General features: G+C 36.2%; 1 protein-coding gene across 1 annotated transcript; it reads left to right on the top strand.

The window, feature by feature from the left end:
• Positions 1-82: 82 nt before the first annotated feature.
• Positions 83-8,584, top strand: LOC104536077 (gamma-aminobutyric acid receptor subunit gamma-1-like; the record flags this gene model as incomplete). The annotated part of the gene is made up of 4 exons (XM_010178602.1): positions 83-220; positions 345-497; positions 3,301-3,512; positions 8,306-8,584. Coding segments are annotated over 4 exons (782 nt in total), but the record flags the coding sequence as incomplete, so codon positions are not given.
• Positions 8,585-12,279: the final 3,695 nt, after the last annotated feature.

Below are 12,279 nucleotides of genomic sequence, written 5' to 3'. Positions count from 1 at the left end.
AACGTTCCGTGATTCTGTGTGATTCTGTGATGCTTTAGTATATACTATGACTGAAGACTTGATTTGCTCTGTTTTATTCTAGATGGATATCCGAGAAATGAAATTGAATACAAATGGAAGAAAACTTCTGTTGAAGTGGCAGATCCGAAATACTGGAGATTGTATCAGTTTGCATTTGTAGGGTTACGAAATACAACTGAAATTTCTCATACTTTGTCTGGTAAGGCGAAGTGTTAAGTTTTATTTCATGTAATATTTATGTTTAACAAGACTAATAGATGAAGATACAACTGAAAACCATTTTCAATGCAGTGTAAGTATATTTTTCTTTTTTTAATATATAGGTGATTATATTATTATGACAATCTTCTTTGATCTCAGCAGACGTATGGGATATTTTACGATTCAGACATACATTCCTTGTATACTTACAGTTGTTCTTTCATGGGTGTCATTTTGGATCAATAAGGATGCAGTTCCTGCAAGGACTTCTCTGGGTAAGAAAGTCATTTTTCAACCTTGAAGGGTATGGTACTCCCCAGGAATACAAATCTGCAGCAGGGAGTAAATTAATCACAGTTTATTCCCCTTCAGACTGTGACCATTGCTCACCCTTTCTCTTGAACTGCAGGATTAAGAGTAGGAAGATCCTGCTGTGGTTGCACAGCAGGGCTTAAGGAGGGAACCTTGAGAATGGAAATCTGAAAATCCTGATCCAAGCCTTGTAGATATGCTGTTGTTCACATAAATATATTTTTTCTCCTTTATGTTCTTTTTATCATCTCCAAGGATGGCAATATAGCAATCATTAATCTGACAAGTATGCTCAAACTTCAGTTAGCATCGTGGAACAAAGGATGTCATTACTACACAGGCAAAAACTGTGAAGATGTATTTTTTGGTGGTTTTTGGGTTGTTTTTTTTTTTGGTTGAGTTTTTGGTGGTGGTGGTGATAGATTTTTAACAATAGAAATGATTCAGTTGTTCTTTTAAGCCCAGGATAGAACAGAAAATTTGCAACCACAGTTACACTTCAAGCAGTTAAGTATATAACTCACAAAAAAATGACTCACTGTCCTGTCTTTACTGACTTGTGTTGCAAGTTTTGTTACAGAGATAATTCTGTGTTAGTGTCATCTTGGTTGACGTGTTTAACGTTGTGTCTGCCTCTTATGTTTGATGGTTTTGGTTTTTGCACTGCCTTGGAGAAGAGTTGTAGTCCTCACATAAAGCAGGATAGACGGGTGCTTGGAGTGCACAGGATGCACACTAGCGACTTTGAGCTTACCAGTGACAGATGCTTTTAGTAAAACTGGTGATGACAGTATGTCCTATTTTTGGGGAAAAATCAAGAGCTGAGAATGTATCTTAGGAAGTAAGAGATGTGAGTTAATTTTCCTCATCAGCTTAAAGGACTGTTAACAAACCATTCCCATGTTATAGAAGTGTTTCCTACCAGAAGGGTGAGACCAGGTCCTAATTCCCTGCCTTTCCCACTGAAAGTGGACTGCTGTGCAGTCAAACCTACAAGGTTAATGAGTCAAGAAAGAAAGTAAGCATGTCTCAGTAGCCTAATGAAAAGATGAGGGAAGAAAATCCAAGTCTTGGATCTTAACATAGTGCTATTTAAAAATACTGTAAGGTTTAGTGAATAGAGCCTAAAATCTTGAATAAATGACACTATATCTTGATAGTTAGAAATTTATTATAAAATTCATTTGAGTGACTAATCATTGGTCAAAATAGTGGATACAGTCTGGAAAGACACTAGCTAGAATAGGAAAAACTCATATTGATATCCTTCTAGTTCTGCACCCAGTTTGTTCTTTTTGCAGTTCTCTTTACTTGTGCTTTTTCTCTGCCATAAACCTAGCAAATTTGCCATTGATCTCATGATTAAGCTAGAGTTTTCATGCTCCCACTTCAGCAGTACTAACCTTCATCTACTTGAGATGTACTACAAATGTTCGCAGTATCATATTTACAGCTCCCTCCAATCGATAAGGGGAATGGTGGGCTTCACTTCCCATCCAGAGACTGTGCTGGGGTCTAGTACTCTGAAAAGGCTTGGGCCTTTTTGTAGCCTATATGTTTAAAGATCCTGGCAAGTCATGGTTTTCCAAAGCAAAAGATTTCAGATTATTAAAGGTATTTAGATATTTAATTATGTAGAGAAATGCCTAATTGATTTTCAAAAGCATCTAGTGGGAGTGAAGCATTTTTGAAAAACTGTGGTTTTCAGTTTGCCCTTTTAGGCATGTAATTTCATTGAGAAACGTGTTGCAAAATCACCACTACTTTCGTGCTGCAAGATAAGTCCATAACAACCCCTGACTCAATGCTTTGATTTATAAGCCACAGACAGCTTTAGACTGGTGTAACACATTTTTTGCAATAAGCCTGTGCATGTAAATAACAAATTATTTGTGTATTCAAGTATTGCTCTCCCAAGAAAAGGCCACATCTTAATCCTGGACTATTATGAAAAAGGCTTTGCATCTCCCTGAAGCATCAAATATAAGAAGAAAGTGTTAATACCTTCTAAATGTTAAACCACTGAAGAGGGGTATAGTTGAGATTCAGAACATATCTAAGGCCAGCTTGTTCTTTTAATTAAGTTGTATGTGAGTGAATCAAGGAAAACATTTTCTATTACTTAATACACAGTATTGAAAATATACCTAGTAACTTAGAATAGGACCAGAAAGGCCATGAAGGTCGTCTAGTTTGACCTGCTACACATCAGAAGCAAACAACTGAAAACTATTTCTTCTTCTTGTATTTTCTGAAATTTGAAATCCTTCATAAATAACATGTTGGGTTTTTTTTCCTTTTTTTGTTGTTGTTTTGTTTTCTGAATGTGTCCTTTTGTACATTTTAATCTTTCAGGAGCCGAAGGACTGATTTCTGTGTTTAGAAAAATTGTGTGCTTATTTGTAACTGTTTGTCTATTGAATTTGTTTTGTGTGCATTCTATAACAGGTTTATAAAATGGCACAAACTTTCTCAGCATCACTGTTTATCCAGTGTGTGTTGAGAATGGGAGGGATTTAAACTGAAGGTCAAATGTGCTGCTTTCTGTATGATCCCATGATGGCCACTGAATCCATAGGAGTGGCTTCTTGCAATAGCACCAATGTATGTGGCTGTGGTCAGCAGTGAACCCTGCTGTGGCTCAGTTCTTGTAAGCCTCAAGAACAAATTAAGGGCTAATTAAATGATTTTTTTTTTCTGGCAGCATGATTGGATTACTAATACACTCTCCTCTTCCTGTCCTTACTTTTTATCTTTCTCAAACAGGCATTACAACTGTGCTGACTATGACAACATTGAGTACAATTGCTAGGAAGTCACTCCCAAAGGTTTCCTATGTGACAGCAATGGACCTTTTTGTTTCAGTTTGCTTCATCTTTGTGTTTGCTGCCTTGATGGAATATGGCACCTTGCATTACTTTACCAGCAACAGAAAAGGGGACAAAGGAAAAGAAAAGAAGGCAAAACCTAAGCCATCAGTAAGTTTAACCAAACAAAGAAAAAAACAATACAGAATGCTCTTTAATGTAGCATTAATTTTGAGAGACTGGTTCTTAGTAGAAGGGTTAATGTTCAAAGATAATTAACATTAATATTTATTTTATAATCTTTTTTTTACATTTTGGGGGCTTGTACTCATTTTCTGTAAATACTACTCATGAACAATGATTTTTAGACCATTCCACTCGTAAGTGAATGAGAATACATGAGCCTGAGCTCATGTGGTTTGAAAATATTCCATGCTCCCATGCCATGCCTAAGTCTTTGGTGCTTCTAGAGCTGCCCATGAAGTGTGTGCCCATGGAGAGAGGTCTGTCTGGGCACAGCGCTTCTGAAAGCAGTACCTGGCAGAGAGTCATAGATAAGGCTGTAGCAGTAAAGATCATGTAAATGAACTGAAGGTAGGAGGATTTGTTTGGGTCTCCATAACCTAACTTGTGTCTTGCCTTGCTGGCTTTGCAAAGGAAAAAGTGCTTATTTTTGGTCAGTATTCTGACTCCCTTCCACTTCAGAAATTCTACTTTTACTCTTCTTTTTTCATTTACTTTAATGTCCTTTTCTGGTAAAATGAACCTTCTGCTCTTACAAGTTGATGTTTGTATGGTGTGAATGCCCATGTATCCCAGGAACAAGTCCTATCAATTTTAAGAGGCTTTCTGTTCATGCAATAAAAGTTATTGGAACTTCCAAAGAATCTATTGTTGGAAGTTAGTACAAATATTTAAAGTTAATCTTTAAACTAATTGAGGTAAAAGGCATTACATTGAGGTAAAGGCATTAAATACCTTATTCATTCAAATACTGGTCTTAATATCTGAAACTTGATTGTAGTCATCTTTTGGAGAGAATAAAAGGATGGACAATGTTATAAAGCCCCCTTCCAGATCATTTAATCAAAGGAAGCTGGAGCATAGCTGAATCCTGTTATCCTATTATCAGTTATCTTTTCTAGGCGAATATCACCTGTGTAAGATCAAACAAAAAATGAAATGAAATTACAGAAACCCAGATATGAAAATGCAGAAATGCTGTTATGGACCATATCCTTTCAGTGACCACTTCTGGAAAGCACTGGTGTCCCCATTTTGAACAGCACTGCTGTGGGAGACTGTCCATGGGGGCACTGCGGAGCTGCTATGACTTAATTCCGGGGAAATGAGAGCCCTTACGTTTCATATAGTGAGCTGGTTTGAGTGGATCAGCTGTGTATTTAGGACAAGGCTGGTGGTGAAGGGTTAATAGTGCCCTGTGCTGCCTTGGTTGGACATCACTGTGATCCTCAGGGAATCCAGCACAGCCAAGAGAACTGGAAAATGGAGACCTCAAACCTCCTCCCAGGTTAGTGGCAGAAGTAACTGTGGGCACAACGGAACGGATGGCAAACAGGCTTTGGCAAGGGCCACAGTTGAGCAGTGAGGGTAAAAGAGAACAGAAGCCACAGAATTTGGGGGACTTCCCAGTGGTAGCATAGCAGACTCCATTTTAGGTGGTTGTTGTAATGAGATCTTAACAACACTTAGAAACGCGGAGCTGAAATAGGTCTGCTCTCAGCACACATAACAAGGAGAAAACGAAGAGGTGAGGAAATACTGTTGATATATTTGCTATAAATATCAATCCAGGGAGATTCTAAAGATCAGCTGCTGGCAAAAGCCATTGAAGTGGTTTGCAAGTATAATCTACTGAATGGACTAATGAGACTTTCCAGAGTCTGTTCACACATCAGCCATTTGTGCAATAATCTGCTAAATGCTTTGAAATTTTCAGTGCATATGACAATTTAAAATGTAGAATAATGGTGAGATAGAAACTGTGACACTTATTGAATAAATAGCTGGAGTTTGGACTAAGATTAAAATTAGCAATATAATAGTCAAGACACTGTTCAGTTGTGTTTTACTGTGTTCTTAAAGCATGGTTTTTTATTTCTAAGTAGTTGAAAAACAACCATAATTTCACACAGAATTCGTAAAACATGTTTCAGCATGCTGCAGCTATGAAACCATACTAGATAAGAGATTACTCTAAAAAAACGGGAGGAATTAAATTTAATTTTTCTTTTTTTTCCTTGTTTTTCTTAGTCAAAGACTTCTATTCATTTGTTTTCTCTTGTAGTTACAGATATGTAACTCAAAAAAACAATTTAATAAAATAGTCAGTTTAATTCCTTCTGAAAAGTTCTCATTTACAGGTTTTTTTTCCCATGGAAAACTTGCCTTTCATAGCTCTTCTATTACTATTGCAAAATGCAATAAAAGCTTTAGTATTCCAGAAACTGATGCCAATAAGGTACAATAAATGACCTTGTGAATAACAGTGAGATTTTTACAAATTATTACAGCAGTTTTATCTTACAAAATATGTACTGGCATAATTCAAGAAAGGTAGTATGAGTTGGCTTATGTAAATCCACATTACTAAGGATAATGAGTTTGGGCAGGTAAGATTAAAGTTAATTAGCTGTGGATCTTGTTCTGATCATCATTTCACCCTAAGTGAATGCATCACCTGTGCTATGATCTCCACAGATGAAGGATTTCTTTTGTTCATGTATTACTGTTAATGCAGAATAATTTGGTTTTGGTCCTATTATAGTGTATTATAAATGCTTCTCACTATAAATGGAGTTTCATCCACAGTATCAGTAGGCACGTAGATGAACAATCAGCATGCATTACTGAATCTACATGTAATTTTTTTTTTTAGTCTCTGGCCCTTTGATATAAGGTCATTTTCTTGTGAAATGTTGGTTCTTTTCCCCTTTTTCCCTTACATCATCTCTTTCTTACACATATTTCATGTGTTCCCTGTAGGTAGTTAGGCCTATAAGCTGGCTGTCTTTCTTGCCTCTCTGACCACCTCTTCAAACATGTAATTTAGTAGCCAGCCTCAGTCTGTGCAGTCTGAAAAGCAGTACTGTTATTTTTTCCTCCTTCCATGATGTTTCTGATTTGAGGATTCCTGTTTTACCCCACTAGTAGAAACAAATGATTCCATGGATCTTACACTGACAGAACCAACAGTCAGAAAACTCCTGTAAAGCCAGAATAGGTGTGAATCAAAAATAAGCATCATTATACGTCTTCTACAAAATAGTGATTTTGTAACTTTAAAAAAAAATTGAGTTTACTTTTTATGTTTTATGAAAATAAGCCCTATTTGTAAATGCTTCAAATTAGGGTAGAAGGGGTAACTGCTCTTTGTTAGTATTGTCAGTATTTTATCACAACTGAAAAGAATAATGAGGTCCACAAAGTGTTGAAACAGCAGTCTGTGTGAAACTTCCACTGGTACAGACACATTAAATAAAGCTATTCAAAAATGTGGTGGATACTGCACACTGTTTTATCATCACCTCTTGGAGCATTGGGTAAAATATCCCTGCAGTAAGAGTGTGCCTCCGTAACAATGTATAGAGATCTGTGTACAGGCCGAAGTAATTACCTGGAAGTGGGACAGAAGGACTCTAAAACATAACAGGAATCTAATTCATGTGGCTTCCCACTTTTCATATGTTTTTCATATTTTTTCATTGACTATCATGTATCTTGCTTAAGAGAGATTCTTCTCTACAGTTCAGTACCCAGCTAGTTCTTCTGGCTTCATGCTTTTCTGTTGTGTTTATTCCTTTCCTATTAAAAGATATGGACATGGTAGAGAAGACAGAAGAGAATGTAAGAGTAGTGTTGACGTAACCAGTATCTTCAATCTGAAGATTTTAGAAGAGATGCGAAAGATGAGGTGGGAATTGAAAGAAAGAGGTTTATGGAGCGGTTTGAAAATGCTATGAGATTTAGAAAGAGAAAAAAAGCACAAGTAGAGAAAGAGAATGTATTTTGAAATATGCAGAAATACAAGGCAGAAGAGTGAAAAACTGCATGGAAACAAAATAATAAAAGAGGGAAAGATGAGCTGAGGTAGTGCAAGTAAAAGGAAGGTGAAAAGGCAAAAGTCACAAGAAACGGAACAGCAAACCGGTTATGTACTAGGCAATAAGGCACCTAGTTTTTTTCTATTTATGAACCTTAATGTCTATTGCACTGAGTTTTTACCAGATTGTAAGAGGGTTGATTTATGCCCACGGAGAGTAAAAGTAAGAATTAAGAGCTGAATTAATCAGTTTCACTGACTTGAATGGCATTCTCCTAGGGAGATTTATGTTTTGGTTTCTAAAGGTAGGGCATGTTGTTTAGGGATTTAACATCAGAGAAGTAGATGACGTAGCCTGGCCTTCGGTGTCTCAGTCTCTTAAACTTCACCAGTGATGCTGTACTAACCTCATTAGCTTTTTTTATTATTCATTTGGTGAAAATGTAGTTTCCAGAAACACATCCAATCTTGTTCTAAAAACTTCGAAGGAGGTGAGAACCATCACTCCTTTGGTAGTGATGCTTCTGGCCTGTTTGTGGACTTGCTTGTGACCTCATTGTCAAGCTGTGATGTACTTCAAAATGTTCATTTGTGCTGCGTAGATGAGATCAGCTAACCCTGTCTGTGTAACTAATTATCCACTATTCCCAAATCCCAGCACAACTCAGTTTTCACTGTGGCAGGTGAAAATCATTCGTAATCTTTTGCCTGCATGAGCTAATTATATACAGCAGTTCATAATTCACAGAGATCTGCAAACTGCTTTCTTTAATATTAGAATTTCTGTATATTTTAGTCAAGGTGGTTATATTGGTCTTCGCTATGGGAAGTCTATAGAATTATTCAATGTGAGGATAAAAAAACCTACAAAACTGTATTTTTCTTTCTTATTTTTCTTAAGAAACCATCTGCAATTGCTGTTCGACCTGGATCAACACTAATTTCAATTAATAACATTAATCATCTCCCTGAACGTGATGATGATTATGGATATGAATGCCTAGAAGGGAAGGACTGTGCTAGTTTCTTTTGTTGTTTTGAAGACTGCCGCACAGGATCTTGGAGAGAAGGAAGAATACACATCCGTATTGCAAAAATTGACTCCTATTCTCGAATCTTCTTTCCAACTGCCTTTGCATTGTTCAATCTTGTTTACTGGATTGGCTATCTTTATCTATAGATTTCACAGGTTTGACAAACTCAGAAAAAAATGCTAATTGAATAGTCATTAACACTTTTCAGTGAGCAGTCAAAGATTAGAGCTGGTTCAAAATGATTGAAATTGTTTGGATGCTTTAAAATTTGAAATAATGAGAGGAAATATGGTGATAATAGTCTCCCTCTTGTGATCAACTGTAGAAATGATATTGGTATTTTGAAGAGAAAACTTAAAAATAAATATCCCTAAGATTTAACTTGCCTGAACACACACATTTTTTTGTCCAGTTCTAACAAAATATAGAGTTAAGAGGCTATGTTATTTAACTGGACAGTTCTACATAAACTTCCAATTTTAATCCTAAATGATAATGCAGATGAATTTTGTAGCATCTCTAACACATTTACAAAGAAAGCCTTAATAAAATGGGATTAGTTATTCTCATCCATTTCATCCATAAGGTGATTTTATTAATCCCTAATTTAAAAAAGTTGAAAAGGAACATTTCTATTGTTCAACCAGCCATTTATTTTCTGCAGTGTGTTAAAAAGAGTGATTAAGTGATAATTAATCACATTCAGATTTACATGGAATGAAGACATAAGAGCAGCAAAAAATGCATATATCACAAAAGCTCCAACCTCAAAAGGTAATTCTGAGCTTGTCTTATCCTGACCATTGATACAGGCTTTTGGCTTTCAGATGTAGATTACATTTATGTCTGTGGTCCATCTGCCATTACTTCACTGTTTTGAGCTCCCCAAAGTTGTCCAAGAGGGCTACAACCTTCAAAAATTTCTACCTAGTTGCTATTGCTTTCTTATTTTATGGAAACCAGACTGATGTAGACTAACTGTGATTTTGGCCATTAAGCATAATCTTCACATCTTCTCCATTCCCCTCTCCTTTGTCTGTTTCATACGCAGGGTCAGAGAAAAAGTCATACTTCTACATTCAAATTTGTATCATTAGAGTTTGGAAAAACTGTGACAGTGCTGTAGTCATTGTATTCAAAGCCACTGTGTTAAATCTCCAGCCCTAAGTGTAGTGTGTGACCTGCTCCACTTTGCATACAGTATTATTTTGTAGATTCTGCTTGTTACTGTATATGCTACTCACCAAGATAAAGCCAAATAGTATGAATTTACTGAACCTGTGTTATGGATTGCTGTGTAATTACCTCCTTGATATTTATTTGTTTATACTGGAAAAGCCCTGCTACTGGGGGTGGTGGTGGGGAAATAAAAATAATCCTTATGCATTGCAGATTCTTCTCCAAATTGGGATGTATTTCCCCCACAAATCACAAGACCAGATCTCCATCCTTTCTGTGGTCAGAACGTCTGTTTACTTTGGTATCAATTCTTCAGCAGTAACCTTTCTGGACTGACATCTCTGCATTGATGCTGGCTGGCAGCATTTAAATCTCATTTCTGTTTTTGAATCCATTGTCTTCATTATGGAAAAGTGCAGTTTTTCCTCCTTTCTCAAAAATAAACTGGTCTCAAGTGAGCTTGCAAAAATCACTGTAAAATTAAGATATGCATTAAGTAAAAGTCAGAATTACACAGAAGACCTTACAGATCTTTAAAGAGGATTAATGTGATTAGCATTTGGCTGTAGGTAAGCATGGTGTACTGGAGATGAAGATGTGATTAATGACTAATAATAGAATATGATACATGAAGGACCCCTCCCTCCCAATATTTCTGTTGAATGTGCTCCCTCCCCTGAATTTCTCAGAAAAGATTAATGTATTTTTATATTCTAGTTGGTACCAGACATAATAAGATATGATATGCAATACACATTTCAGGTGAAATGTTACTGCAGTGTTCAGCCCTGAAGTTTAATAAAGAAGCAAGACTATGCACAGCGATTCTGGAAGAAAGTATGACAGATAAGATCCCATTTTAATGCAAACTTTATTTCAGTATTTAGCTGATGAAATATGAAAGTGATTGAGAGAATCTGAAAGCCTGAAATCACAATCTGAAAGCACCAACTTCTGACTGTTAGACTGAGCATAGAAGTGCGGCATCATTAACAACACTGATCTACTATAATGTGTTTCTTCACAGTCTCATTTTCAAAAAATGTTCAGTACAATGGAAAAGTGTCAGTTTTAATTCCATAGTGCAGTTTGATGCTTTTTGACAGCACACTAAACGCATTCCTCTGTAGAAGGGATGAAGGTGTCTTCAGCAGCAGTGTGTTGGGTGTGCACTTGAAAAGCAGTCTACTTGTTAAATGAGGCCCAGATTTTGTGAACTCCTGAGATTTATTAATTCACCTTTAAACAAAAGGAACTTGAAAGAACTTGGCACTTCACAAGGGGAAATACAAATTTCACAGACTGCTCTCCTCTGGCACATCTAGTGAGCTTTTTCTGTTCATCTGGTTGTCTGTTGCCAATCAGCCTCCAGTGATTAAATTGGAGAAAACATCCTGAATTGGCAAGGGATAGATAAGAAGTCTTTTATCTCTAATTTCTATGAAACAATGTAATGGAGTATTAAAGCTAATGAATGTTATGGCTGTTTGGCTTATGGATACACTTGTTTATGTCTGATGACAAACTTTTCTGTGTATTTCATTTGTTTCTGATGAAATAATTTGTTTCCCATAGTACTGTGAGCACAAATAGAAATGTGAATGCAGTGAACTGTTACACATGTTATTTTAGTCCTATATGTTTTCTTTCCAATCTGCATGTAAACACTTGATTCCAAGAAATCTGTGTGATACTCAAAAAAAAAATAAGGCAAGAAATGGAAACTGTAATTACTTGGACTTAAATGCTGCAATCATTTTCCAAACCTACCTGGATAAAAGCTCATTTACTGATAGCTGGGATCACGGTATGTGAAGACATATTCTGACCATTACTGCTTGAGCACATGCTTAAACATATTCCTAATCAGTACTGTGATTAGACCAAAATTCGGAAAAGTGTATGCTTATGTACTGTCATAACGAGTGATGCTATCCTGAATTGATGACATTAAAACATGCTTAATTTGCACTAATTTTAATAATGAGTGTTCAGTAGCTCAAATGATTGAACATTAAGGATGTGAACCAGAGCCACTTCAGCAACATGTTTTCTCACTTGAAAGAGAGGGACATAACAGGAGAAATTGCCATAAAAGCAGAGAGGTGAAATTCTGGGAAAACTGTTTTATACTGCATCTATCTTAGGCATGTCCTGAAATGTATTTTCAAAAAGAAAGGAGACTTTTCCTTGATATTTCTGTAATAGTGTTCACCACTTGTCTGTTTTAGTAGTGAGTACAGCTCAATGTGTTACTTTTTGGTAAAGTTTTGCCTATGGTTGTACCTCACTGATCTTAAGTGCATGTCTTCTGTGTCTGAATGAATCTGTTTTATGTAGTGGCAGTGCAACCAAAGCACGAGCTTTTATATTCACATGCTGATGTGCTTCAAAGGCTTTTCTGACTTTTGAAGACATAGGATTGCATAAGACTTTGAAGCAGAGTCACCCCCAATATTATTCTTATAATTTTCTTTTGCTTATTTGCTATGGTAATAAAAGATTTGTTTAAAATTGTTATATGAACTCTACTGTGTAATTTGCAAACACCTTTGACCTTTCAATTGAAAGCCCAACAGGAGGAGTCTGGATTTAATTATCTATCTGCATAAAGTAAAGTATGTTTTGTTTAATTGCATCAGTCATCATATCAATTTACTGT

Source organism: Mesitornis unicolor, unplaced genomic scaffold (assembly GCF_000695765.1).
Source record: "Mesitornis unicolor isolate BGI_N332 unplaced genomic scaffold, ASM69576v1 scaffold12572, whole genome shotgun sequence".
Classification (NCBI taxonomy): domain Eukaryota; kingdom Metazoa; phylum Chordata; class Aves; order Mesitornithiformes; family Mesitornithidae; genus Mesitornis; species Mesitornis unicolor.
This window is presented reverse-complemented; position numbering and strand designations above follow the sequence as displayed.